The sequence below is a fragment of the Saccopteryx leptura genome, chromosome 1, assembly GCF_036850995.1.
Source record: "Saccopteryx leptura isolate mSacLep1 chromosome 1, mSacLep1_pri_phased_curated, whole genome shotgun sequence".
Classification (NCBI taxonomy): Eukaryota; Metazoa; Chordata; class Mammalia; order Chiroptera; family Emballonuridae; genus Saccopteryx; species Saccopteryx leptura.
Window position 1 is genome coordinate 26,836,241 of NC_089503.1, and position 23,729 is coordinate 26,859,969.

Here is a 23,729-nt window from a genome sequence, read left to right on the forward strand (position 1 = left end):
CCATATCTGATAAAGGGCTGTTATCCAAAATATACAAAGAACTCTTAAAAACTCAACAATAAGAAAATAACCAAATTTAAAAATGGGCAAAAGATATTTTAATAATGTTTATTCTTCCTATCCATGAACAAGGTATATGCTTCCACTTGTTTGTATATCCCTTGATTTCTTTTATCAATGTTTTATAATTTTCTGAGTACAAGTCTTTAATCTCCTTGGTTAAATTTACTCCTAGGTACTTTATTTTTTTGTTGCTATAGTGAAGGGATTATTTCCTTAATTTCTCTTTCTGACAGTTCATTGTTGGTGTATAAAAATGCCTCTGGTTTCTGAGTATTAATTTTATATCCTGCCACCTTGCTGAATTCATTTATCAGGTCCAGTAGTTTTTTGACTGAGACTTAAGGGTTTTCTATATACAATATCATATCATCTGCAAATAATGATAGTTTTACTTCTTTTTCAATTTGGATGCCTTTTATTTCTTCTTCTTGTCTGATTGCTGTGGCTAGGACTTCTAGAACTGTTCCTTCTAGGAGAAACAGTTGGAGAAAAGGGAACCCTCCTGCACTGCTGGTGGGAATGCAGACTGGTGCAGCCACTGTGGAAAACAGTATGGAGATTCCTCAAAAAATCAAAAATGGAACTGCCTTTTGACCCAGACATCCAACTTTTAGGAATATATGCCAAGAACATCATATCACTGATTCAAAAGGAGAAATGCACCCCCATGTTTATGACAACACTGTTCACAACAGCGAAGATCTGGAAACAGCCCAAGTGTCCGTCAGTGGTCAAGTGGATTAAAAAGTTTTGGTACATATATACAATGGAATACTATGGGGCCATGAAAAAGAAGGAAATCTTACCTTTAGCGACAACATGGATGGACCTGGAAACTATTATGTTAAGTGAAATAAGCCAGGCAGAAAAAGAAAAATATCATATGACCTCACTCATTTGAGGAATCCAATGAACAATGTGAACTGAGGAACAGAATTGAGACAGAGGAGGGATCAAAGAGACCAGAGGAAAAGAGGACAGAGGGAAAGGGGATGATAGGATGGGATAAACCTGAAGGGAAGGGGGGAGGGCGCTATGGGGATGGGGGCAAGGGAGATGTTGAGGGGAATATGGGGGAGGGGGGGATGCATTCGGGGCAACACTAGAATGGGTGTAAACACAGTAAATCAAAATCTATAAAATCAAACAATCAATAAAAATGGGCAAAAGACCTGAACAAACATCACGCTAAAGACGAAACACAGATAAGCATATAAGCATAGAAATAAGCAAATAAGCATAGGAAACATGCTCCTATCACCTGCCCACCCTACCTAGACCCTTTAATCCAGTCCCACTCTTGCTTGTACCACTAACTTGCTGAAACAAAATTCTAAGTCTCAAAAAGTTTCTGGGTGATTTAAATAAACTGTTTAGGATGTTTATCCTCCCTCCATTTTTTTCTAGGTCAGCTTTCTCTCCCTTTTCATCTCCACTTAGCCCTGAATTCTTGGCTTTGTAACCTTGACCTCAATCCCACCTTCTGCCTTTCAGGCTCGGTGACTACATGTGCTCCGCCCTCCCTTCTCCTCAGTGTTCAAACCTTACTTTGCCTTACCTAGTCTTTGGCTTGACTTTGACTCTCAGAATAACAGTCTCTCAGACAGGAAGCCCATATTCCAGTCAGAATACTGCAGCCCTCCTCTATTTCTGCCAGAGTGCTTCCTCCTGAGACCACGAATTCTGGTCCTTGAGCCTAAGTACTCTATTGTTCTGTAACAGCTTCATGCACACACTGGACTGTGCTTCTTCTAGATCTCCTTTCATGGCTTTCCCTCCCCCACATACAGACATAAATACACATGCAAGCACACACACATCAGAGGCTCAGAACCATGTTTCCCAGAGGCTTTGTACTTGAGAGACCCTAACAGACACTTGAATTGAATCTGTTAATCGTCTGTGAAGTGGAAAGCAACTATGTGCCCCCAGTCATGTGAGCGCGGCGTAGTCACACAGACTGACAAGCAGCCCTCAGTGTGAGAGATGGAGATCCACCCACGATGGTCGGTCGTGGAAGCACTGCCAAACATCCTCTCCTCCCGAGGTTGCTTGTTCATGCTGTCAGCCGCTATGACTTTATTGTCACGACAATTCATTTGTAACCCAGTGTCATGGCACCAAACTGGATGCACCAGAGAACAGTTCAATGGGACGCTGGGCTCACTGAATCAACAGCAGTAGCAAACTACTGCTTTCTGTTAAGACGCTTCTCTCTTTGCCAGAACCTAGGGTGGGGATAAAGAAAGCAATCAACTTCTGAGCATCACTTTCGCTGAGTGAACAGAAAAGGAAATTCTGGGTGACTCCCCTGTAGAAATGTGGAAGTGGAATAATGAGTCCCCAGAGAAACCCGGGCCCTGTAACAAACAAGAATAAGAACGAGAGCTCCTAATCCACTTTGTTTTCTTCTTGCTTTCCTTTCACCTTAACCTAGGTGTTAACTAGAAACACTGCTTTTGCTTCAGGAATTAATTATTGTGTGGGAAGCTGGAGGTAAAAACTGACACCAAAAGCTTCAGGGAGGGGGGGCAAATAAACAGAAATCATTCTATTTTAAACATCTTAGACTTGAATATACAAAACATGGTTATTTTATCTACTGAAGATTAAAATAATTTTAGAACAGGACTCACTCCTCCAGTTCAATTCATTCGCTACCCAAATACTTTCCCTGCAAAGCCGCACCTATTTGTAAACTATGGAAACCACAAAACCAAAATAACTTGCCCACCCCCAGAGTACTCAGGAAAGGGCACTGAGACATAGCTCTCACGTTTTCTGAATCTTCTTTGCTACAGAGAAAACGGTCAAGATCCCAGTTTGCGTGGTAGAGAAAAGAGGTTTGAGTCCCCAGGGCCGCTATCTATGCTGCTGACGCTCAGAAAGGGAAGGGTTTCTCTGTTTGTAAAATAGGGGCCATCATATTGATCTCCTAGGTATTTTTGTGACATTTACACAAAGTCCTAACGGAAAGAACTTAGTACTCTCTGGGCACAGAGGAACATCAGCAGAACTGATGCAGGCACCAGAGACCGTGAACACGTATCAGTGCGTCTGGTGGCGCCCACTGAGCTCCCACAGAGAGACAGCCCCCAATAGTTTGCTAAGATGGAGCCTACACCCTCGGGAGTGCAGATTCTAATTTCACAGAGGAACACAGAAGGGGCTTTTTCACACATCCCCAGCACTGAAGAGCAAGGATGTCAATCAGTGCTCCTTACTGCAATTTCAGTAAACGGCCACAGGCTGTCAGGGAGAAACGGCCTCCTGTTTTAGTTTGCCAAGATCAGATACCGTCTACTTGACAAAAAGTCTGGGTCACACTCTCCTCCTCTGCACCTACACACAGACTGTACATCGAGTCAGCGCCTCAACCTCACAAAATGGCCACTGTCATACAGCAGGTCCTCCAAAAGTGTCATTTCATTCAATATCATTTCATCATAATGTTGAGATGCCATAGACACTTAACTCTTATTTATATCCAATAACCTATGGTAAAACTGGTCTTGTTACATGTTGTTTTGCTTCATGCTGCAGAACCTATTAGTGATGTTAGTGAGGACTGTTTTTCCTCTCTTCTGCAATCTGCTTACCTAAGAACCACAGGGCTTGTTAACTAACTACAGTTGCCAAAATACTTTTCAGGCCCTCAAACATCATGATACCAATCATCATCCATCATTTCCTATCTCCTCTGCAAAAGTTTATTTTCAGGGTACCCATTAATAAGAATCTGAGAGGATTAGTTCTATTTTATAGATGAAACTGAAGGCTCAGACAGTGATATAGCTAATCAGTGTCCTCTGACTCCAATGTCTATGTTCTTTTACCATGAAAGCAAAGGAAATTATGTCATACTCAAAATAGTTTTTCCCTGAAAATGTGAACAGATTCTATATTGGTATTCTATTCCCAACACATCTTCTATAGGTAAAAAGTTGACAACCTCCTATAACTATTAATAAAAATTCTATATAACAATCATAGAAAGGCAATTGGTTTCCTTAGCCCTGTGGCCTTGGACAAGTCATTCAACCTCTTCAATCTTTGTTTCTTCATCTGTAAAATGGGGATTAATCAGGTTAGCTAGAAATTAAGGAGGTATTACAGACTCTGTTTCACCTACCACAGAAGTAAACAAAAGCCATTTGGCAAGGGGTTGGTCATCAGTCGGATCAGTGTGTTGCCTGGTAGCTCCCTACACAGCCACAAACCAGATGGATTTTGCCCTTTGGCTAAATGGAGAATTAGTCAGGTGAGAGGTGTGGTTCTCCAATTTTATATTTACAGTCGGCCCTCTGAATCGAGAGCTCTGCATCTGCAGACTCAGCAGACCAGGGATCAGAAATGTTTGGGAAAAAGATGTATATTGCTCCTGGTGTGTACTGAGTAGTCAGGCCTATGATGGCTGCAACTGTACTGAATATGCAGAGACCTTTTTCGGTCTTTATTCCCGAAATGCAAGCAAAGCTCGGAAATAATGTGGGTTCAGGTCCAGACACTGCAATAAAGCAAGTGTGGGCGTCCAGACCAAGTCACCACACAACACGCCTTGGTGGTATGCAAACTGTTTTGAGCTAAAGACAATTTTAGCTTCAGCCTCAAGAGAAACTTCTGTCCCTTCCTTTAACTACCTAGAAGAGCTTAAATCAGGCTCCTTACCCATACTAACTAAGGAATTATCAATGATAACCTTTTCCACCTATCTATATGGCAGGGCAGTTTTTTAAAAATTTATTGGGGGTAGGAAAAACTTTTATTTACTAACCTTCTGCTCTTTAGTCATCTGCAAAGACCCTTTGAAGTCCCCAAGGTGCCTTACTTCACCCCTAGCTCAGCATGTCTTCTATACCTCAATCTCCCTTTTCTTTCTCAACATCTCTTGCATGTGGGGTCTCTGACTCTCTCATGTATGTGGGATTCCCGTATATATGTATTATTAAATTTGATTATTTTCTCTTGCTAATCTGTTTCATGTCCATTTGGTTATTAGATGAGCCAGAAGAACCCCGAGTTAGAGGGAAGTTTGTTCCTCCCACACACAAGTACTGCAATAAAGCAAGTCATAATCTTTTTGCTGGTGCAGGGTCTTGCCTTCAATTCATAAAAAACACAACAACATCTGGGAAGTGCAACAAAGCGAGGTATGCCTGTACAGTATCACAACTATTTGCAGAGCAATTCACATTGCACTAGGTATTATAAATACTCTAGAGAGGACAAAGTATACCAGAGGACATGAGGCGGATATACGTAAATATTACACCATTTTATGTAAAGGACTTACTTGAGCATCTTTGAATTTTCATACCCGTGGGGGTCCTAGAACCAATCCCCTGCAGATCCAGAGGAAGACTAGCCATACATACAACTATCTACATACAGACCTGAGGCAGACTGAGAGCTGCACTGCACAGCTTCAGCCGTAAGATATCAAAGAAAACACCTTCTTCCTTGAGCAAACTTTAGTTTTATTTCCCAGGTGAGTGAAAGTTTGAACAGGAAAGGGGGAAGGAGGGGGAGAGGGGAGAGGTAGGCCTCTAAATAAATGTCTGGGTGGTTTTTATCACTATTATCACAATAAAGTATTCTATCTAGGTGCCCGGGCTCCTAAATTAAGTGTCAAGTATAATCCTGCACTGGAAACATGACGCGTGGCTTCCGTGGGGGAGTCCTGACAGCTCCACTCCCCTCTCCACGTCAGCCACGTCATCAACCCTTCCAGCTTCGGCAGAAAGTAAATTATCAAGTCTCCTATTGGCGCAGAGGAGCTGGAGGAGGGGGAGAAGGACATCACAATGTGTTCATTTTATTAAGCCATTTAAAGCTCCATCCCCAAGCTTTCTAACAATGCTCCAGCCCACCTGGCAGCTCAGAAACCGTGTCCATCCTAGTTTTAAAATTTCCACAGTGCTTCCACTAGGCTCTCTGAGCTCCAACAGAAAGAGAATGGTCAAAAAATAAAGCTGCAGGGGAAGGGGAAGTAAAAACGGAACAAGAATTTCAGTGGTGTTTAAAGTGAGGATATATCTCCTAATGTGTCTCTTAAATGGGACACTTGTTTTCTATTGTGACTCTTAATTTCTTTTAATTTGGCACCAGGCAGTTTTGCTAACTAGAGAGTTGGCTTCATAATAATAAACAAAATCGCTCTTCGCATTGATTTCTTGTTTCTTTGGGGAATATATGGACACACAGCTGCACACTCCCAAGGCAACAGTGGCTTGGCTTGAATTGGTAATAGAGCTGCTATGCTGAACTAACTTCAGGCAGGGCCGCCCTGCAAGGCCCACAGAGTCAGCCACTCAGCCAGGGAGCACCACCCCAGGGGTCCCAGCTGTGAAGATTTAACTCAATTTTCATGTCATTATCATTCAAAGAAGTAGCAAAGGCCCTTTAAAATCTGCAATCTGTGTCACTAATCCTGGAAAGTATTAATTGATCAAAGTGTTTTTCTCTGCAAGGATTAGAAGGCCCCTGAATGATGGGGCTGGGTGATGGGAGCTGCCCCCATGTCTCTTGCATTTTTCTGGAAGCAGTGGTGGTTCTCAGGACCGGAAAAAAGCAGCTACCATTTACAGGATATTGTACTGAGCACTTTAATTAAATGATCTCATCCAATCTTCCTCACAACCATATGAAGTATGTATTATTATCCCCTATTTTCCAGTTGAAAAACAAAATATCTGAGAAATGGGGAATTTAAGCAAGGACCAGCCCAAAATCTCAAAACTCTCAAAGCTGGAGGACACCGGCCCAGGGCAGTCTTTTCCCAGAGCCTGGAGGACACCGGCCCAGTGCAGTCTTTTCCCAGAGCCTGGAGGACACCGGCCCAGTGCAGTCTTTTCCCAGAGCCTGGAGGACACCGGCCCAGTGCAGTCTTTTCCCAGAGCCTGGAGGACACTGGCCCAGGGCAGTCTTTTCCCAGAGCCTGAGATTGTAGTATAGTAATGGTCAAACACTGCCTCCCTGACAAGCTGACACCGGGTCTCTGACCCCATCTCTGTCTGGAAGAGGAAGGGAGAAAGAGAGAGGTATTCACAGCTGACACACCAAGTGAAGGGCTGAAAGAAGTGATTCAGACAGTAAATATCTCTCAAGCTTTACTGAGATATAATTCACACGGCATGCAACTCACCCATTTAAAGTATACAAGCCAGTGTTTTTACTATATTCACAGAGTTGTGCAATCATCACCACAACCAATACTAGAAGCTTCCCCAAACCCAAAGAAACCCCTTATCCATTAGCAGGCTTCCCCCACCCCCAATCCTCCATCTCCCTCAGCTCCAGGCAACAATGGGTCTACTTTCTATCTCGATAAATTTGCCTATTCTAGACATTCCATGTAAATGGAATTACGCAGTATTTGGTCTTTTGTGAATGGCTTCTTTTACTTAGCATGTTTTCGAGGAGTATCCTCGCTGTACAGTGTATCAATAATTCATTTCCTTTTAACTGCCAAACAGTATTCCATTGTGTGGCTACACTGCATTTTATTTGTCCTTTCATCAGTTGGGTTGTTTCCACATTCTGTATAGTATGAGCAAGTGTGCAGTTTTTGTGTGGACATATATTTTCATTTCGCTTGGGTATATACCCAAGAATGAAATTGCTGGGTCATATGGCATCTGTTTTTTAACCTTTTGAGAAACTGCCAAACTGTTTTCCAAAATGACTGTACCATTTTACATTCCACCAGAAATCTATGAAGGTTCCAATTTTTCCACATTCTTGCCAAATGAACAAAACTTCTCTTTATTTGGGAAAACTACAGAGCTATAGACCTATAAGCTGTCAGTCTACTCCAACTATGCTATGACTCCTGGGTAACCTTGGGCAAGAACCCTTACTTTCTTGGCACTTCAGTTCCTCAGCTATAGAGTGGGGGGTGTCACAGCAGATGGCCTTTGACTTCCCAATGAACCTACATCTGTCCTTCCAGTCACAACCCCACCAGTGGGGAGGTAGATGCTGTGAAAGGGGTAGCTTGGGTGTACTGCATGGCTGTATGTTACTTTGCATTAACTCAGTTACCACTGTGCCTCAGACTGTGACACTATCATGCCTGCCCCAAACAAAGAATCAAAGTAAAAACCAAAATACCTCACATAATGTACTTGTTAGGAAGAAAACAAAAATGTTGTCTTGGGTGAAATTTCTACGTGACAATAATGGCACACTGGTCTTTAGGATTTTAGTTTTCTAAGCCGGGGTTCAAAGATGGAAGGGGATTCAAGTGTTACAAATGTATGCACTTATAAGGAATATTAGGTGACAAGAGTAGGATGCAAACTGTATGTGTGTATATGCACATAACAGTTAAATGTGTACACAGAACTGTTTCAACCTGAAAGGCAAAGCACATTTTCCTATCTGAAAGACAAAGCACCATAATACTGACCAGTTTTTTCATAAGTGTGTCTCAAAGTGGGATGTATTCACCATTTGCATCAGAATAATGCAGACTGAATATTTAAAAAGCAGATCTCAGAACTTCCAAACTAGATGCTCTGGGTCAGGCTCAAAAATCTGCATTAAAAAAAAAACCCTCAAAGTTTGCAAACCATTGCAGATAGTGGAAAAATGCCTCCCTTTTTTCTTAATACTTCTTCTCTGTATTTCCCACGTTTTCCTACAGAGAATATGTATAACTTTTATAACTGGGGGACGGTGAGGAAAGGGGGACACTGTTTGGTGTTGATGAGGTCAGGGAGATGGTGAGGGAGAGCAGAGAGCTTGTTTCTCCTCCTTCTGCCGCCATGCGTCCATCAAGGGGAAGAAGCGGCCACATTTGCTTGGGGTGGGTTCCAGGCCCCAGAGCCTAGACAGAACTGAGACAGCACAGCTTTTTCTCATCTGGTGTCCTCCTCCAGCATAAGGGGAAGCTACCGGAGCACTTGCCTGAGCTTTTCACTTGGCCAGGGCTAAATGCTCGGGGGCTGGCACGGCTCCTTGGCCATCGCCCTCATTTTCTGTTGGGAAAGGCTATTTTCCAGTCCAGGGATTCTAGGATTGTGGTGAGCTGTGGCTGCAGGGTCCAGTAAAGGGAGATAAAAGAAGGGCATGCGGGGAACAGAGTCAGTAAAGAGTCATGCTGCTAAGGGTGACAGCCCACATGTATGTGTATCTCTTCATCCGTGTGATCAACAACAGTGTACGGGTGAAGAACAAGGAGTAAGAGAGACCTGAAGTCAAGTCCTAGTCTCATCACTTACCAGCAAGCTAGTCAACCTCTCCAAGTCTTGGATTGCACATCTATACAACAGGGCAAATAATACTTCTTTCCATAGGGTTGCTGCAATAAGAAAGTGCACATCTACTACTTTGTGCCAAGTACCATGCTAATAGGGCTGAAGGTACAGAGATAAACACAATTTATGCCCTCCAAGGTTACTATTTATTTCTTTTTTCTGAAAAATGCAGAAATAGGTCAATAATTATAATAAACCCTCCAACCAAAAGAACACTTCTGAATAAATCAACTTGGTAACAGAGGCATTTTAATTCTCTGCTTCGGTGTGTTGAACAAATGCTGCTCGAGTAAATGCTTCAGTCTTGAGGCAGGGCAAGGACCAGCACCAGGCCTGGCCTGACCCTGGCGAATAACAGGATGCTAATTATAATTCAGGTTAGATTTTGCATATATCCATTACTCTTGCACATGTAAACCTATCACTTTAGCAAGTATGATTAGCACAAGAGTAAAGAATGGGGCTATGTTTCTCTTCGATGCTATCAGCTATTAAAAAAGACTGTCAAGTTCCCTTGCAATTATAAAATGTTATGTATATGCTAAATAAAAATATGAAAATAACCTCTATTTATCTCACCTCTATTTAACTAATTCTATGTTCCTAGATAATTCTTTGGTTTTATACTTCAGTATCAACACCTTTAGAAATTGGAGAAAATGAGGAAAACTGATATATTTTAGGCAGCCTTAGTGTAACCATATTCCATGTTAAATACCACTCCAGTTGGACAAAATAATGTGCACCACTTGGTCCAAGTTCAAAGACACTTTTTTTAGAATAACTTCTTATAAGAGTAGTATGAATTTGAGAAACACAATCATGTTTTAGCTTTTGTTTCAAGCATGCAGCTATAGAAAACAATAAAGAGCACATCTTGGACAGAAAGAAAAGCAACCAGTATATAACAGAGAAAGTGGCTGTTATTAACTGCATAAAAGGTTAGTCTGAATGAGCTTAGCATGGTCTGTTTTTGGTTCAAAGCCTTCTGAGCGACTGGGCAGGGGGAAGGAAGGGAAGGGAATCACTGTGTTTTCCGAGCTCAGTTTCCCCTGGGTAAACTATGAAAGATAACTGTCTAGTCACTACAAAGGAAAGCTGTAAAGAACTCAGACTACTTTAAATTTCTTAAAAATCCAGGTACAGACACACACCCTGATTAATTACGTTTTATTTCCCTAAAGTCTGCCATGAATGTAAGAAATTTACAGACAAATCCTGCTTTGTGCAATAAATGTTTCTAAAAAGTTTGGCTGAAAATGATATTTGCAAACTGGATCATGTCAAACACATTAGGATGTCTTATTACTGAAGACTACCTCCAATTAAACAAACTAGAGATTGTTACTAAAAACAGTCTCTCCCCACTGTATACAAAGTTCTAGATTTCTGGAGGTGCGCTCCCTTTGAAACGGCTCACCACAGGAACACTCATGCACACGACTTCCTCTGGGCCTGAGCTTATTTACCAACCGCCACTGGCTCCGATTCCTGCCCTCAGGCTCGCCCCTCGTGTCTGGGCATTGATGTCTCTTGATGCTCCTCTGGTTTTAGAATCCAGCCAACTCCTGGACCACAGCACAGGCCTGATCAGCCTCTCCAATCCTGACCAGGACTCCTTTCCCTGTTCTTGGCTTTGCTATTTCTCTGCTGGACATGACTGTTTAAAGAAGTCATGTTTTCTCAGGCAGCCTGAGCTGACTCCTTAGTTCATTCACCTCCCTTCCTCCTCACCCACTCCTTTGCTACCTCAGCTCAATTTACTTGTTTTCTAAGCCTGAATCTTTATGTATTTCATTTTTTTTTTCCAAATTGAAACCACTTGGACTTATTTATGAAGGGTCTTCTGGCTATTTGCTAAAAAGAATGAAAATCAAAATAACAGAGAAGGAAATAGCCAAGGCCCACCACTTCCCCGGTCACCCAGGCTACCGAGTCAGAAACTCCGGGCGGCCTGACGCTCTGCACTCTGAAGCCCTCCAGGTGACTTCGTGCACACTAAACTTGAAGAACTACTCGTCTCAAAGAAAAGAGGGTGTCTCACAAATATTTTGGAGAAAATGAGGCATCTCATTAGGTCTGTATTACAAGCAAAGAAGAATGTCTAATAAATTCAGTGTAATAAAACTAAAGGTATAGTGTAATTTTTGTAAAAAAAACCTTAGAAGTGAATTTCCACATGGAAGTGTCTAGAAGGTTAAACAACAAATTGTTAAAGTGGTTAAGTTGAGGGAAATTCATTTTACTTTTCCTTTATGAATATCTGTGGTTTTAATCTCTAAGTATATACTATTTTTAAAATTAAAAAAATGGCTAATCTAGACATCCTCAACTCCTCTCTGGCAAAATCTGCGGGCAGAAATGAACTCAGTCCCCGGGAGACTGCAGTGTCTGGACTAATCAAGCTGTGCGCAGCTCAGGGAACCCTGGAGGAAGTGAGGTGGAGATAGCGCCCAGTGCTCCACGACTCAATCAGCGCCTCTATGTACAGCTGCTCTACCAGGAAATGACAGTCATAAAGCCCGAGAGAGCCTGCCAGGCTTAAATAGGCCAACTTAAAAAGGGATGGTGAGGTTCCGAGGGGAACAGAACAGACTATGAACTTAAGGGTTTTCTTGGAAGACACCAATTTATTGCTGGAAAATGTTCTCTGTCGCAGAAATTATGTATTTAAGTGTCCCGTTTTCAGTATCCCTCACTCTGTGATCGGGCAGTCCTTCCATGATGACTGTGGTCCTTCTTCAGGCTGGCCTCAGGTACATATGGCAAATGAATATGACAGACTAGAAAGAGGCTTGGAAATAAAACTGGCTGGTAGAAAATAATTCAGGGCAAGATAAAACGAAGATACAAGAGAGGTGAGTGTGTATGCACATATACAAGATCAAGTTAGGTCCCAACAAATATCCTTCAGCTTATGACACACCATGGACACTCCGGAGGCTTCCACGGGATGCATTCTCTGGACCACTCAATTCTTTCACCTCGGGCAAGTTTCTCATCAGAAGAACTCTGTGCATCCACAAAGGCCCCAAGCACTTTCCCTGTATTTATCACCTGGCGCAGAACCACTCAGTGTAACTTGTACCCATCGTCTTGCTCTTTCCTGCCTAAAAGCTTGTGGGCGCGGCAGAAACAGAACGTGGTCGTCTCCTTCAGTATAGCTGTTGTCCCAGAAACCAGGGAAACGGTAAAAAAAAGCTTTCAGTGTTCTTCAATAATTAATTGTTTCATCTTCACTAAAGGAAAACTACTTAAACCAGAGGTCTTATTACATTGAGCTAAACAAATTGATAAAGGTTACCCCAATGTTTTCTATTTATTAAAATACTCTCTAACCTCTGGAACCCTAACTACATGAGGAGACAAAAAGAATTACCAGTGCCCTAGTACTTTCAATGCTGTATGAAGAGAGATGTATTTTGTGATTGGTGGCTGTGGCCAACTTGTGAAGAGCCTGTCACTTTCTGGGGCTCTGCCTCCTACAGTGCTTCAGATGAGAAGACAGAGGCACAGTGTGGTTACATGGTGGAACGGAGATGAAACCCAGGCTTGGTCTGCAGCATGATATACAAGGTAGAGCACAGGCACTGGAGTCAGCGTTTTAAGCTCAGCTCTAAATTATACTAGATTTGGGGCAAATGGCCCTACCTCTCTGAGCCTCAGTGGGAACAATGAACTACTTTATAGAGTTGCTAAGGTAATCACCAGTATGCAAGAGGAGAGGTGGAATAATGAGTCAGTGTTTAAGGGGTATAGAGTTTCAGTTTGAGATAATAAAAAAGTTCTGGAGATGGATGGGGGTGATGGTTACATAACAATGTGAATGTACTTAGTGCCACTGAACTGTACACTTAAAAATTATTAAAAAGGTAAATTCATTATGTATATTTCCCACAATCTAAGAAAAAATCATGTAAGGCTCTTAGCACAAAGTCCGGCTCTCAATATGTTTAAAAAATGATGATCTTATTCCACTTATAAAGAACTTTAAATGAGAGGAATAAGGTAGATACAAAAAGTCAAACAACCATGGTCCTTTCCCAATTTAACTGTGAGAGGCAGGCCAGCGGGCACCCCACCAGGCAGTCCCAGGTAAGGATCTGGGGAGGAGAAGGGAGACTGTGTTGTCAGAATCCCTCCAGCATGTTCAGTTCCAGTCCACCCCCACCCCGATAGACCATGTCCCAGAATATCGATCCGTAGCCCCCAGCATCTTGCAAAAAAAGCCGGAAGCTTCCACCATCTCCTGACCCAGACTCCAGGTCATGCGGACGAAAGCATCCGCAGTGGCCTGGCTCCTGTAAGGTGGGGAGAGACAAAATGCTAATACGAACGTCCCGTGGACGGGTCTGGAGCCTGTGCCAGTCCCCAGCATGAAGCTGATCCGCAACTCAGACGCCTTTGGCTGAATTTAATGGACACCGAGGACAGCAGTCTCCAAGGCCTGGTAGAGGAATATTAAAAATGCACTCGTCTGCAGTTCAGGGAAAACAATTAATGATTATGTGTTGTAAGTCATAAAACAGAGAAGGGGAAATAGACGGCTTATCTCTAGGCATGTTAGAACACTGCTTTTGACGGGCAGGCCTAATTAGATATGGACGCCGTGTTCTGATAGATGATTGCTAACATTCCTTGAACTTAGCTCAAGGAGAATGAAATATAGGTTTTCTTGTTCCTATGGAACCTTCCATAAGCTGAAATGGTGTAGAGCGAAGAAGCAATTACCATTAATTTACATGGGAAAAAAATTTGAGTGTTTCCAGACCCCCAAATCACCTACAAATCATACCAAATATGCTTAATTACCAGTTTTACACCAAGTGTTACACCCTGAGGATCTCTCTTAGGCCTTTCTGGTACATTAGGACCCATCTTGCTAACGGGTGCACAGAATAAATGGGGATAAAACACAGATGCTCGCAGACACAGTCAGAGCTACGGTGGCTCGACGCTGAGATGCTGAGCGTAGTTGTTCCAGGAGCCTGGCCGGCCCCTTGCTCCGGGGGTTGTGCTGCCTCTGTAACAGCTCACTGCAAAACCAAGGCTGAAGGCTGTTTTCGCTGTTCTTCAGAAAATTCTCTTCGGATTTCTCTCAGTTAGTGAAAACAAGTACTAATGGAGGTCTTTCCTGAAAGCAAAGTGGCATAAAGTGAACTTTCAAAAAGTGGGGGATACCAAAACAGTACTTACTTTAGGGTCTGAGCTCTTGAACTTTAACCTTTCCACCAACTCGATCATAGCTGCCTTTAATCCGCCTGAGTCTTTGCTCTAGAAAAAAAGAAAAGCCAGGGGTCATTAGACAGCACTTTGTTGCTCTCTCGAATACAAACAGCATTTTATGGGACAATGAAACAGAAAGCAATTTTTTTCTTTCTTCTCAGCCAAGAACCCTCAACAGCGAGGGAGAGCTGTATTGCTCCTCTTCCTCTTCTCTGTGGATAAAGAGGGCCAGGACATAAATTGCCCAGTGAACTGAGAGAACTACTGGAAGGAAAATTAAATGTAATTTGTCCAGGCTTACCCACTGCTGCATCTCAGAGCTCAACTAAGCCAGAGCTTACTGAGGGCCGAGGCTCTGCAAGAGGTTTCCTTCTGGGATGTTTATTTTAGGACTTTGTGATTTTTATTTTGAACTTCTACACACCAAATACATAAGTACATAACATTAAATATTCTTCGAAAAATGAATACAAAGAAAATGCCCTGAGAACGACTGGCTATGGCATTCCAGTGTGCTGGCTGAGTACAGGTTTTCAAGTCGGACATAAATGCTTTCAAATTTGAACTCCGTCATTAATTAGTTGACTAACCTCAGGCAAATCACGGACTTTCTCGAAACCTTCTCCTCCTTCCATAAAATGGGGATAATAAATAGAGTTATTTGGAGGCTTAACTGAAATAGCGCTTCTAAAGGAATGAGCACAGAACGTGGCGCACAGTGCTCAATAAGTGTCATCTGCTACTATTACTGTTATTGTTGCCTTGCCATGACTTAGAGTAGCACAGTCCAATAAAAATGCAATATAAGTCAGAAATGCAAGCCACATATATAATTCTAAGTCTTCTAGTAGCCACAAGAATAAAGTGAAATTAAGTTCAATATATTTAACTTAACTCAGTATATCTAAAATATTATTGCAACACGGAACTTCAACATGAGATATGCTATATATTTTTTTCATACTAGGTCTTTGAAATTAAGTGTGTATTTTACATTTACAGCTCAATTCAATTTGGACTTGCCATGTTTTGAGTGCTCTGAAGCTATATAAGGCTAGTGACTACTGTATTGGTCAGCACAGATTCAGAGCACAGACTCTAGAGCCACACTGTTTGATTCAAGTCCCAATTTGACCACTAGCTATGTGACAACAGGCAAATCACTTAGCCTCTCTGCATCTTGATTTCTACCTGTAATATAAACACAGTATCTATTTCATAGAATTATGGTAATATAAATGAGCTAACAGGACCTGGCACATGGTAAATGCAATAGATGAGACTTTTATTATTGACTGTCTCCCTCATAATGTTTTTTTAAATTCCTTAAGGGTAAGAACTACATCTTTTATCTCTTTATCAGTAGGCGTTTATCAGTATCTAAACGCCCAGCATTAAGTAGGCGTTAAAAAAGTCTGATGAACAAAGGAATGAATGAACATATAATCTTAAGTCACAAATGTCCTAAATACATGTGTGTAGCACAATCTAAAACCCCATGAATTAGTTTTATTTTCTAAACTCAACACCTCTATAGAATCATCACCTTCATTTTACCAGTGACAAAAGGGAAGCATGAAGAAGTAATATAAATTTATATGATTACCATTTTTATGGAGAAAAGTAAAGAAGACAATATGAACAAACACTATCAATATCTGCTACCTGAAACTGTCCTCAAAATCAGTGATATTTTCCAAATCTGCAGAACCAATTCCAATTCCTCCAAAACAAGAACTATGTACTTGGTAAGATCCATCATATAGATTAAAATAGTCTGAAGGTTAAATCGGGTTTTTCCTTTAACCCCTTCTTTCTCTCCAGCCTATGCAGGAAAAGTCTGTGTACCACGACTGAGAGGCAAGCTGCTTTAGATGTGCTCTCCAAACACAGCTTAGTTGACATTCCCATTTTAGCTGTGGTTCCAAATTTTAATAATTTTTATTTTTAAAAAGCTGAATTACAGCTCTCCAAATTTCTTCACCAATTTAAATCTTCAACTTCTGTGGTCTCATAGCTGACAACTGGGAAAGGAATCTGGAGGTCACATACTAGGGAGTGAGTGAGACCCCATGTACCTAAAAAGGGTTAAGTTGCCAGACACAATCCTGCTTTTATGAGATGATCAGACAATAAAGCCTGTCTGATGATATCATTCTTCTAACCTGCTTCTCATTGGCTGAACAAGCAGGTCACTTGTCCCTGGAAAGCTCTCTTCCCCACACCCCAGCTGCCAGCGCCCATTTTAAGCTCTTCAGCAAGAGCCCTGATATATTATGCCTTTACCCCTGGCTCTAGAGAACAGAAAGGAATGCAGGAAACCATGCCTTAAAACATTCAGAAGGGAAACAGGACGATGCAGGAATCCCTGAACAGCAGACAGCCCATTTGCGGGCAGATGTGCCTTGTGTGGAGAGATAAGGGGACCCTTAGCCTTCTTTCATAAAAATACAGTGTGTCAGCAGAATCCTTTCTGCTTTGAACAAAGCGACAGCAGCACTGCCGACCCAGGGGAGAGACAGAGGAGAGGCACAGAGCCTCTCGCTTCAGGAAATTCTCCATTCCACCTCCCCACCCCACTCTCTGAGACTTAGTCTCAAAGATCAGTTGGGGTCTATATTGAGCTAGCTATACTCAGTCTCTAAATGGGTGGTGAGTTAATGGCTTTATTAACTCATTAAATAAGCAGTTGGTAGCAAGGGAGAGGCTCCTCTGGGCAGACCTGCCCAACAGCTGCAGGGCTGGGTGGGAGTACAAACGGAGGACCCTGGCCCCCAGTCCATCTCTTTCTCTTCCCACACCCCAGTTCCTTCCCGTACCTCAAGAAGCCTTATACACAGACATTCAAGCTAATAACACATAGCTCTGGGAACATCCTTCTCAGGTTGTTGTCCCTGGCCACCCTGACCTAGGAAAGCACATATTAGTGGTGGGGTTGAATGGCTTGATTCATCTTTGAGAGGATGAATTCAGAAAAGGCTCTGCAGGTCCTGGAAGTAGGTTTGGGATATTTCATCAGGTAATTCTTGAGTCCTGGGTACTTGAAGAGTGGTCTAGAACAGTGGTTTTCAACCTTTTTACACTTGTGCACCAGTGAAAAGAGGACAATTATTTCAGAGACCACTACAGTAGAAATCACCCTGAACATGAGCAAATTCAACTAAGATCATGGTCTATAATCTTCATACATCAGGGGGTTAACTCTATCGCTGTCTGACACGGAATTTCTGGCAGACCAGTCTGTAAAACAGTGGTTGAAAAATGCTGGTCTAGGAAATGAGTGTGGCCAAAGGAGCGCCTTCCAAAGCAGGTGGCATAGGGCAGGGGCAAGGGCTGTCTAGGTCTACGGTCGTATTTGAGTATGAGTGTCCCTAAACTACAGGGTGGTATCATGTTTTAGTTTATTACGTGTTTGCAGAGGACAGTCATCAGTCAAAAGGGAACGGGAATAGGTGATTGTACCTTCATTCTTCCCTACTACCACTGCCTAGAACAGCTGCCTCTGAACCGTGGGTTCAAACAGAGAAGTAGACCAGAACAGTAACAAAAGGTAAGCTAGTTCTAATCTTGTAGACATTTGGTTCCGTAAATGGGCAGATTCTACTACATCAGTCCTTGCAGTAAGCACTGAGAGTGGAGAAGAAAAGAGTTCTCCTGTTATGGCTCTTCTCCACCTCTACCCCACACAATGCCTTCCAAGAGCATGGAACTCAGTGTGGGCACCTCTTGTTTCTGCACCTTCTTCCTCCCCTATGAGAGTACAGAATACAAAGTCAAGCGCTATGTCGTGACACCCACCACACCCTTTGGAGTCTGATCAACCTTTGGAGATGTGGGACGTTTCACAAAAGCCAAATCCTAGGGATGAGTCATAATAAAGCCAAGAATAAACAAAAATGCCTTATATATAAAGATATTCTTTACTTCCCAAAGCACTTTCATATGCTTTTCCACTGGTATTTCAAAATGAAACTAAAAAGTAGTGTATTCTCATTTTATATTTGAGAAAAATGGCTTGTGGAAATAAAAAACGGCTGAAAGAACCCCAAAGTCAGACAGCTGACACACTCTTTCATCGGCATTTCACAGTAACAAAATAACTAAGAAGTGGTGTATTCTCACATTATAATGAAGATAAATGGTTCTTTGGAAGTCAAACATTGTCTTTGAAATTACAGAGCTAGTAAATAGCAAAACCATGATCAGAAAGATCCAAATGAGAAAGATTAAGACATACAACAGAAGAGGCTGGTATCAAGACTACACAAGAAAATACATATATGATTCCTATAAATAAAAGACAATTATGCCCACCCCCCAAAGAAAATCCCAGCAAAGGCTATGAACATAATAGAGATGTGAAATGGCTAACAAACATGAAAAGATGTTTAAGAAACAAATTACTTAACATATCATGTCTTATCCATGATATAGAAAAAACATTTTTTTTGAGTTGATAATATCAAGTGACATGGGGCTCTGGGAAACTGGGGACTTCCATATGTTGCTAATATAAAATGAAAAGCTGCTTTGAACTCACATGCCTAACAAGTCCACTTCTCTCTCTTGGCCCTTGAGAAGCACTAGCAGATGTGTCCAGGAGGCACACACAAAAATATGGCAGCCTGTGTGTAATCCTGAAAGACTGAAAGCATCTTAAGCATCCATCAGTACTGAGTGGTTAAGTAAATTATGGAATTAATAAACTATGAAATATGATATAGCAATCAAAAGAATAAAGTAGATCTGTATGTATCTCAATACAAAACATAATGTTGAATTAAACTTGCAAAATGATAGACTATAAATATCATTTTTTTTATAAAACCACAAAACTGTTTCTTTTTTTTTGAGAGAGAGAGAGAGAGGAAGGGAGAGGGAAAAGCATCACCTCCTTGCTTTCACATTGTTGTGCACTGATTGCTTCTGGTACATGCCTTGACTGGCTATCAGACCGGCAACCTCAGGCTCAAGTGGCACCAGCGGCCTCATGCTCAAGCCGGTGAGCCCACACTCAAGCCGCAGTAACAAAAGGTAAGCTAGTTCTAATCTTGTAGACATTTGGTTCCATAAATGGGCAGATTCTACTACATCAGTCCTTGCAGCAAGCGCCTCCACCCCACACAATGCCTTCCAAGAGCATGGAACTCAGTGTGGGCACCTCTTGTTTATGCACGCAGGGGTTTGAACCAGTGACCTCAGCATTCCGGGTCAACAGTCTATCCACTGAGCCACTATTGGTCAGGCAAAAGTTATTTTCCATGGGTGCTGTATGTGTGCATAAAGAAGTAGAAAAGCGATGATTGGAGGGACTGGTATCAGGAATTGTAGGAGAAAGAGTCTTAGACTTACCCAAATATACTAATTAAGATTTAGTACACAGAGGATGACGTCAGAGTAATGGCGGGGTAGGAAGCGATACCAATAAATCTCCCCCAAAACTCAACAAGATCTTCAACCAGAAACAGAAAAACCTATCCTTGGAGCCTCCAGATGTTTCACAATACACCCGAAGGTATGGTCGAGCGAAAAATTGGCTAAATATATAACCAAACCCCGAAGGAAATAGGGAGTAAGAAATGCTCTGCCTTCCTCACTAACCTAAACAGGGTGGCTTTCTCTGGGATCCGTGAATATAGAAACTGAGGCGGGCAAAGGGGGTGAATAGATCCAGGCCGCGGCACAAACAGCCAAACCAGGCTGTGGCACGGAGATCCAAGCCGAGGAAAAACTGATCCTGTGGCAACCCGGGCAATACAAGCTAACACTCGCGCCAAACCCAAACAAAGAAAGACAAGCGGGGCAGCCATTTTACCCGTTCTCCTGGTCTGTGCGCAGTTAGTGGGTGAGAGATTTCTTCCTAAGCCCCGGAAGTGGGTGCCCGTGTTACCCCACAGAGAGGCAGAGTCAGAGGCCTTTCTGTGGGCTGAAAGCGGAATCTCTGGGCAGCCCCAGCGCCCTGGGAAAGCCACGCATGGGAGGGAGCGAGAACTAATTCCAATGGTGGAACTTTTCCGTGCTGGTAGGGGATTCACTCAGAGGGAAACGCGGCCGGCCTCATATCCGGGTCTGCGCACGCAGATAGTGAGCGAGAGATTCCTCCGAGTGCCTCGGCAGTGCGCGCCCGTGTTATCGCACAGAGGGGCAGAGTCAGGGGCCTTTGTGTGGGCCAAAGCGGAATCTCGGGCCACCCCAGCGCCTTGCAAAAGCCGCGCACGGGGACGGAGCGAGAGCCAATTCCAACGCTGCAACTTTTCCCTGCGGTTGGGGGTTTCACTCAGAGTGTGAGACTGCTGGCCGGATATCCTGGTCTGCACGCGCAGCCAGTGAGTGAGAGTTTCCTCCAAGCGCCCGGAAGTGGGCGCCCGCCTGTGTTACCGGACAGAGTGGCAGACAGAGCCAGAGGTCTTTGAGTGGGCGGAAACCCCGCCTGATTATGCTAGCAGCTCTGACTGACTGAGCCTTACCCAGAGCCCTGTGCTGAGTGGAAATAGAGTGGGGAGTTGCCAGCTCTTTGAGCCTCTAACTACCCAGGCAGAGGCAGCAGCAACCCCATAGCTGGATTATCAGGCTACTAATTGAGGAAGGAAAGACTAGGAGAAAGGCTCCAGGAACACGGACTCTCTCACTGTCGGAGCCTATATAAATGGTAATGAGCCTCGACTGCCAATGAGACTAAAGCACAATACATGACATCGCCATAGAGACTTATCAACTGCAAACCTCTACCTGAGCGTGCCAAAGGGGCAGAACCCGGGGTACAGAGTCACCGACCAGGAAGAGGGAGAGAAAAGAAAAAGCAAGAAGATAACCTCTCAAAATCAAGAATAATCTGCAGACTTTATAACCTATCCCATTTTATTATATTTGTTCGTTTGTTTCTCTTATCTTCATTCTTGATATTTTTTTTCCTCCTCCAATTTGGCCGATTAACTCTCTGCCAGTCTTACTCTCTCCTCTCCTTGAACTACACTACCCATAAGTGTTACATCTCCCATTATCTTTTCTCTCCTCTTCCTTTCTCTCTATGAGGGTTGCACTCCAAAACCCTTAACTCTCTCTCTCTCTCTCCTCTTTTTTCTTTTTTCTTCTTTTAGTGTTCCCTCTTTTTTTCTCTCTCTCTCTTTCTTTTCTCCCTCTATATTAGTTTCTTCCTTTCTCCTTTACATCTCCTCTCATTCAAACCTCAATAACAAACAAATTATCTTATCTGGGACTCAAACTTATGTTTGTGGCATTTTGGGGGGTTTTTACTTCACCTTTTTAACTCACTAGCAGTGCTCCCATCCCTGGCTCTCCATTTTATCTAGTTCTTGTTCCACTAAATACAATAGTAATTTTTTAATTTGTCCCCCCATTTTTCTGTTTTCCTCTTATTCCTCTCATCATAACTCTTAGTCAACCAACACCTAAAAGTAAATCATTTTATTCTTGACCCAAATTTTTTCCTTATTTGCTTTCTGTGGGTCCAAACCCCCTTCTTTTTTCTTTCTTTCTTTCTTTTTTTTTCTTTTTTTTTGCCCCTTTATTACTTTTCCCCAATTCAGGCCCTCCATTACAGGCATTGTTTGTTATAATTCACAGTTCACCACAAGATTTTCTCAAGAAAGAGGGGAGAGGAGAGGAGAGGAAAAAAGGAGGGGGGGAATAATTTCCTTTTTTTAAAATTTTTATTTTATTTTATTTTTCTTTATTTCATTATTAATTTTAAAAAAAACTTTTCAATTTTTTATTTTTTTAACTTTTTATTCTTTATTAAATCTCATTAATACTATCAACAAAACCACCCTCAGATGCCATTAAGGAAGAGAAAATCTAATATCATGGATACAAAAGAAAGAGAGGTAACACAGCTAGATGAGGAAAAATCTATGGAGAAAAAATTTAATATATTGGAAACCTTGGAGCTAAATGACAGAGAATTCAAGATAGAAATCCTAAAAATCCTCCGAAATATACAAGAAAACACAGAAAGGCAATTTAGGGAGCTCAGAAAACAACTCAATGAACACAAAGAATATATGTCCAAGGAAATTGAAACTATAAAAACAAATCAAACAGAGATGAAAAACTCAATTCACGAGCTGAAAAACGAAGTAACAAGCTTAGCTAATAGAACAGGTCAGATAGAAGAGAGGATTAGTGAAATAGAAGACAAGCAACTTGAGGCACAACAGAGAGAAGAAGAAAGAGACTCAAAAATTAAAAAAAATGAGATAGCCCTACAAGAATTATCTGACTCCATCAAAAAGAATAACATAAGAATAATAGGTATATCAGAGGGAGAAGAGAGAGAAAATGGAATGGAGAACATACTCAAACAAATAATAGATGAGAAATTCCCAAGCCTGTGGAAAGAACTAAAGCCTCAAGTTCAAGAAGCAAACAGAACTCCGAGTTTTCTTAACCCCAACAAACCTACTCCAAGGCATATCATAATGAAATTGACACAAACCAACAGCAAAGAAAAAATTCTCAAGGCAGCCAAAAAAAGAAGAATACAACATATAAAGGAAGGCCCATTAGATTATCATCAGATTTCTCAGCAGAAACTCTATAAGCTAGAAGAGAGTGGACCCCAATATTTAAAGTCCTGAAAGAGAGGAACTTTCAGCCACGAATACTATACCCATCAAAGCTATCCTTCAAATATGAAGGAGAAATAAAAGCATTCACAGATACAGAAAAGATGAGGGAATTTATCATCAGAAAACCCCCACTCCAGGAATTACTAAAGGGGGTTCTCCAATCAGATACAAAGAACAATAAAAAACAGAGCCACAAGTAAAAGCTCCAAGAAGAACACAATAAAACCAAATTTAAACTGTGACAACAACAAAAAGAAAGAGGGGGAGAAGATGGAGATTAACAGTAGCAAAGGACGATGGAGTGCAAAAGTACTCACAAAATAGTTCGCTACAATGAACAGGGTAGGGACCCTTTTCATTACTCAAAGGTAACCACCATTGAAAAAACCACCACAGAAGCACATGAGATAAAAGAGATAGCAACAGAGGAAAGATGTATGGAATACAACCAAATAAAAACAAAAGATAGAAAAACGAAAGAGAAGGATCAAACAATACACAAAACTAACAGAAAGCAAGATATAAAATGGCAATAGGGAACTCACAAGTGTCAATAATTACACTAAATGTAAATGGATTAAACTCACCGATA

At 42.0% G+C, this 23,729-nt stretch overlaps 1 protein-coding gene across 4 annotated transcripts in view; it reads right to left on the reverse strand.

The window, feature by feature from the left end:
- TRIM44 (tripartite motif containing 44) overlaps window positions 1–23,729 on the reverse strand; it is a 111,363-nt gene that overhangs the window by 64,788 nt on the left and 22,846 nt on the right. For all 4 annotated transcript variants that reach the window (XM_066363162.1, XM_066363170.1, XM_066363151.1 and 1 more), the window contains exon 2: window positions 14,520–14,597. In XM_066363162.1, the coding sequence (XP_066219259.1) occupies window positions 14,520–14,597 (78 nt within the window). The remainder of the gene's footprint in view (window positions 1–14,519; window positions 14,598–23,729) is intronic.